This window comes from Mastomys coucha, chromosome X, assembly GCF_008632895.1.
Source record: "Mastomys coucha isolate ucsf_1 chromosome X, UCSF_Mcou_1, whole genome shotgun sequence".
NCBI classification, from domain to species: Eukaryota; Metazoa; Chordata; class Mammalia; order Rodentia; family Muridae; genus Mastomys; species Mastomys coucha.
This window is the reverse complement of record NC_045030.1, coordinates 103,722,348-103,728,649: the sequence shown is the minus strand read 5'-3', so window position 1 is coordinate 103,728,649 and position 6,302 is coordinate 103,722,348. Positions and strand designations below refer to the sequence as shown.

General features: G+C 41.7%; 1 protein-coding gene across 23 annotated transcripts in view; it reads left to right on the top strand.

The window, feature by feature from the left end:
• Positions 1-6,302, top strand: part of LOC116087411 (ubiquitin-conjugating enzyme E2 L3-like) — an 82,331-nt gene that overhangs the window by 4,894 nt on the left and 71,135 nt on the right. For 15 of the 23 annotated variants that reach the window (XR_004117459.1, XR_004117463.1, XM_031366159.1 and 12 more), the window contains exons 2-4: positions 993-1,139; positions 2,209-2,285; positions 3,271-3,408. Coding sequence is in view for 1 of the 23 variants with exons in the window: in XM_031366264.1 (XP_031222124.1) it covers positions 1,045-1,139; positions 3,271-3,408 (233 nt within the window). In the remaining 22 variants the exon portion in view is untranslated. Of the gene's footprint in view, positions 1-36; positions 1,140-2,208; positions 2,286-3,270; positions 3,409-6,302 lie in introns of those variants that run through there. The other 8 variants (XM_031366167.1, XM_031366264.1, XM_031366222.1 and 5 more) reach the window with 6 other exon arrangements.

The following is a 6,302-nucleotide window of genomic DNA, read 5'->3' as shown; positions in this document are numbered from 1 at the left end:
CCAATTCTACTTTTGCATATTTCTGAAACAGTCTCACTTAACGTGGCTCAGGCTGGCTTGATGCTCCCTATTTAATGCAGGCTTGTTGCCAATTGTGGGGATCGTTCTGCCTCAGAGTCTCACGCACTAGGATTATAGACCTAGCAAATGGAACTTTTTGAAAATCAGAGTAGGCTGTAGATTTGGGGGTATAAAGGTGCCAAGTGAGCTTAACTGCTTTCAACTATATCGTTAACACTGGCTTTAACCTAGTTAGTTACAACCTCTTATTTTTCAGTATTTTTTTCTAGCTGCAGATAGTATTAAATGAGGCTTGTATATACTGGGTTGGATATACTGAGAAATAAATAGAAATTAGGGTGGGCCCATGCTTTACAGAAGGTTGATGGAAAATATTCTTTTTGGAGTTCTGTGCATGTCTTAAGCATTCTAGCCCATGCCAACATCTGCTTCTTCAAAATAACTAGGATCTAATGTTAAGGGAAATTTGGAATAACTTGAAATGCCCCCCCCAATATTAAAGCATTTAACCCTTTAAGTTTTCCCGTCTCCAGTTGTTACAGCCTGGGAAGAAATTTTACATCAGCCAGTATAATACAACTTGCATTTAGTCAGACTGTATTCTGTCTGGATACATAGCTGCTTTCCTATCAGGGCAGGGGAAGTTTCATTTTCAAAGCTCATTCTGGCATATTAGTGGGCCTCAGTGATCTTTATTGGATGAGTAATTAATCAGTCCATCAGCAAGCATCTGTGTCCCTGGTAACGTCACCTCTACAGGTTCTTGACTGTCAAATGTCTGTTCAAAATGGTCAGACACTTTCCATTTCTTTCTAGTGTTTGTTGGTTTGTTTGTTTGTTTTTGTCGGGGATTTTCAAGAGACAGCTCTGGTTTTGTGTCTGAATCTCTGGCCTTGGTATTTGCACGTTTCCATTGTTGGTACGGCTGACATTTACTTTCTTTTCTTTTTTCATTTTTTAAACACGCCTAGCATCTTCTTGAGCTCCTCCTTGAGGTGGATGGACAGTTGAAGGTGGTACAGGATGATGCACATCTTTTCGCATGCCCGATTGCCGCACGACGCATTGCTCGCTAGATCCAAGATCTCGGCTGTCAGGTACTCCAGCACGGCTGCCAGGTACTTGGGGGCCCTCGTGCCCACGCGATCTTCGTAGCTGCCCATGCACATCAATCAGTGAACGCAGTCCACGGCAACTGCTGGCTTGGCTTGCAGGGAACTGCAGGCTCATGCACCCGGAGTGCAACTAGGCTTTGGTGTGCACCTGCCGCCCTGCTTGCTTCGCCCAACATGCTCCACCCCGCGCCTGAAGTTCCCACCGGCTCCTGCTGCACGCCATCCATTAACTTTCATAATGGAGCCTGGATGCTAGATCTCACTCAATCTTCCTCACGGCCCAGTGTTTGCCAAAAGGCTCTTTTTTTGTTGTTTTCATTTCTCCCTTAACCTATGCCAACCCCACCACTACTGGAGCCACCCTTTATATAAAGCCGGGTAGCCCCCGAGGACCTCTGTTTTTGTAACAACTTTTCTGTCATAATACAGCCATGCTCATCCCTTAACATTTTTGTCTCCGACTGCTTTGGCAAAACTTTTGCATTTCATCCACTTCATTCACCAGGCATCCTTTTACCACTTAGAAATTCATTAAGCAGCATGTGGTAATCACAGCTCTGGAAAGTTGAGGCTTGGAGGATCACTATGGGTTTGAAGCTAGCCTGGGATACATAGAGTAAACCCTCCATCCACAACTCCCACCTGCCACCCCCACCCCCCATCCAAAAGGAAAAAGAAGGAAGCTCCTTATTACTTTTGCAAGGGGTTTTTTGTTGTTTTTGTTGATTGGTTTTTTCACAAAGGGTTTCCCTGTGTAACCTTGGCTGTCCTGGAACTCGCTCTTCAGATCAGACCTTAGTGCTACTGATGCAACCTGAGGCTTCCTGAATGTTAAATGAACAGTTTACCAACTACTACGTTCTCACTCCCCACTCCCTTTTTAACAAGAATTTACGTTTTTGAGCTAGTGTCTTATGTAGGCCAGTCTGCCTTTGAATCAAACTCCCGATCTTCCTGTCTCAGCCTCCAAAGTGCTAGGATTGCAGGCATAGGCTATTGTACCAGGCAATTAATTACTACTAATTTTCCTTTTTCACCTTTATTTTTATGTGTATTGCCGTTTTGCCTATAGGTGTGTGGGTACCATGTTTATGAAGTACCTGATGACACCAGAAGAATATACCAGAATCCCCTGGAACTGGAGTTAAAGTAGGTTGTGAGCCACCATGTGGGTCCTGGGCCGAGCAGCTACTGCTCCTAATTGCCAAAGCCATCTCTCCAGCTTCTAACTTTTTTGAATTTTGTTTTGCTTTGCTTTGCTTTGCTTTGTTTTGTTTTGTTTTATGATAAGGTTTCTCTGTGCAGCTGTGGCTGTTCTGGAACTCACTCTGTAGACCAGGCTAGCTTCAAATTCATAATTCTGCCTGCCTCTGTTCCTGAAGTACTGAGATTAAAGGTGTTTGTTTTGCTACCACTGCCTGCCTGCCCTTAACTTTTTTAATGCACTAATTTCTTTTTAAATCAAATCAACACTTATTAGCAGTTGCATGTTTTAGAAATGATTGTGCTTTAATCCCAGCACTTGGGAGGCAGAGACAGGTGGATTTTTGAGTTCAAGGACAGCCAGGGCTACACAGAGAAACCCTGTCTCAGAAAAAAAAAGAAAGAAAAGAAAAGAAATGATTGTGGAGAATGGGGCTAGGGTTGTAATAAAGAAAAAAAACTAGTTGTTTTTGCTTTTCTTTCTTTTTTTTAAGATTTATTTCTTATTGGTTTTGTTTGTTTGTTTGTTTGTTTGTTTTTTGAGACAGGGTTTCTCTGTATAGCCCTGGCTGTCCTGGACCTCACTCTGTAGACCTGGCTGGCCTCAAACTCAGAAGTTCCCCTGCCTCTGCCTCCCAAGTGATAGGATTAAAGGCATGCGCTACCACCACTGCCTGGCTGATTTATTTATTATTATATCTAAGTACACTGTAGCTGTACTTCAGACACACCAGAGATGTGTTAACGGATGATTGTGAGCCACCATGTGGTTACTGGGATTTGAACTCAGGACTTTTGGAAGAGCAGTCAGTGCCCTTACCTGCTGAGCCATCTCTCCAGCCCTTGTTTTTGTTTTTCTATTCTTTGTAATTGGTTGTGGAGCTGTCCCCACTTCAGATGCAGCCTCTACTTGTCCAAAACGTCTTTGTAGGTACACCCCTGGGCACACTTCCAGCAGCGACTCTTGCAGGAGCTGGTGCAAGAACAGGATTCATCTGGGACGCAGGATAAGTTGGTGGCCACTAGGAGTGGAGGCAGCAGTTTGGAGACAGAAGAGAGACCAGAGCCGGTATGCTAGAAGGCCTAATCAAAGATTCTAATTTTTAACAAGAGAAAGCAGGAGTGTAAAGTTACTCACTCAGATTTATTCTCCTGGCCAGCTGGAATAGTACTAAGAGTTTAGAGTCCACCCCTGACCCAAGAGCAAAAGCACTGCTTTGGTAGTCAGCCTAAGAGTTTGTTGTGATTCATTTTGCTACACTGAAAAGTAAAAGGAACTGTAAGTCAGATGCAAGAAAGGTAAAAAGTGAAATAAAATAAAACAAACCTTGCCTCAGGGTATAGCTCAAGGCCCGCTATCACCAAAGCAAGCATTAAAAACAACAGCTCACCCTATTGGCGTTCGAGTGAAGATCTGGGCCAGTGTTAGCTCAAGGGTTATAAGGGCTTGCTCAGTTTCATTCCCTGAACCAAAAGAAACCCAAAATGGAGGGACATTGCTTAGCCTTACTTCTGTGATGAGCTCATTCTGGAAGTGAAATGGTGGGACAGACCTTATAGTTCTATTTTTCAAACTACTTTAAAGTACCCACGTAGAATTCCTAATTCCTAGATTTGTAGAGGAAATTTTACAGTGATTGCTTTATCTTATTCTTGGTTGTTGGGCTTTTAAGAAAAAGTTTATTTTAATTTCATTTGTATCTGATATATCAGGGTGCAGAAAAACAGATTTTTAAAAATTCTTTCTCAAATATTTTCCACACTGATGAATATTAATTAGCACAGCCTAACTAAATACATAAGCAAATTCACCAGGAAGGAATGGTGGTAAGCAACCACTTAGCTTTTGAAAGCTGCTGAAAATCCTAAGAGGAATGGAAGCTGTGAAGCCCAGTCTAGTAGTCTAGGCTGGCTCCATTCCCTCTCTGACTCTAGGACTTTGTGCTGGGTAAGTGTCTATAGCAAAAGGAAACTTTGAAATGACAATGAAGGTAACTTAGCATTAGCATAACTTTGAATTCTACTGAGGGGGACTAGTAGTTTTCGCTGTGGGGTATAAGCAGAATGGCTTGGGGCTACACAGAGAAGCCTCCCATTGAAAAAAGCAAACAAAACAAACAAAGCACAAGCTGTTTATTTTTATCTAGAACTCTGGTTACCTCTGTGTTTGTTACCTTAATTTAAGTAGAAGGGCAGAACCATGTCATAGTCCTGGTTTTTTGGGTTTTTTTTTCCCTTAGTAATAAAAGATTTATAGTCATTCCCAGGTATATATGCCGAAGCATGTATTTGAGAATATATAAAGAGTTTTAAGGATGGGCGTGTTCAGGTTTGATAGCAGTAAATAATGCAAAAATCTGTTAGTGAGTAGGAAGGTAGTAAATAAAACTTGGTATATTCATGCACAATAACAAAGCCACTGAAAATAAAAATATTCCCAACACTCGGGAGGCAGAGGCAGGTAGATCTTTAGAAGTTCAAGACAAGTGTGGTCTATGTAGCAAGATCCAGACTAGCCAAAGACTACATTAGTGAGACCCTGTCTCAAAAATAAATAGCCGGGCAGTGGTGGTGCACGCCTTTAATCCCAGCACTTGGAAGGCAGAGGCAGTTGGATTTCTGAGTTCGAGGCCAGCCTGGTCTACAGAGTGAGTTCCAGGACAGCCAGGGTTACACGGAGAAACCCTGTCTCGAAAACCAAATAAATAAATAAATAAATAAATAAATGTAGAAGAAACTCTAAAAGCAATAAAGCTAATGTTATAAAGGATTTACTGTTAGATTTGCTTTGGAAGTTTGTTTTTTTGTTTTGTTTTGTTTTGTTTTGTTTTGTTTTTGGCTTTTTGGTTTTTTTCGTCCCCACAGACTGGCTGCTTTAGAGACATCTAATCACAAAAATTAGAATTAGCGAACGGAGGTCGCATCTAAAGCTCCGAAAAGATAAGTAGTTTGGTAACTGGGCGTTTAGAAATAAGCATTTAGGATACTAGAGTGTAAATGTTTGTTTATCCACGTGGTTTGACCCCTTTTAAACCCATTCACATAACAAAAGGAGACAACCTTGGCTTAAAACCAACCATTAAGCCCATTCCCAGGGAATATTCCTCTAGCAACTCAAAGGGGACAGTACAGGGTCGGGACCAAAGTTAAGTCCTGGCTTGCTGTAAAGTTCTTGGGTTTTCTTTGACGGAGGCAGGAGCGTAATTATGCCAGATGGGAAGGAAGATCAACCTGGGCAACAACTATTTGAAAGGAGCAATACTCATGTGCTTAAATAATTCTGGCTAGCCTGGCTGTGGTGGTACACGCCTTAATCTCAGCATGAGAAAGGCAAAGGCAGGTGATCTCTTGAGTTTGAGGTCAGCCTGAGTGAAACCAAAAGAAGTAAAAAACAAAGAAACAAACAAAAAATCACAAATAATTCTGGGACTATCTATGCTGTGTAAAATCTCTTATCTTTTGCAGTGGCCAGACTAAAATCTCCAGTCTCTGTTCAAAGTGTAACCTGGCCTCCAGGACATAAAAAAAGGCTTAAAGATATGTTGAATGCCTAAGCCATGGGTATACATTTTTCTTTCCAAGGCCTCTCTGAGCATTAGCCAGAGCCAGACAAGTGGTATTAAAGAGCTTTTCCTTTATTATTTTTTTTATAGATTTATTTATTTATTATATGTAAGTACACTGTAGCTGTCTTCAGACGGACCAGACAAGGGCGTCCAGATCTCATTATGGGTGGTTGTGAGCCACCATGTGGTTGCTGGGATTTGAACTCATGACCTTCTGAAGAGCAGTCGGTGCTCTTCCCCACTGAGCCATCTCACCAGCCCCCGAGCTTTTCCTTTATTAATCTCAAAGTGTATGAAGAGATCTCTCACTGAGAAAAAATGTTTTTTTTAAATCTGAGTGTATTTCTTTAATAATGACATGAGGCTTTTACAATCATTGCAAAAGAGAAATGAAAAA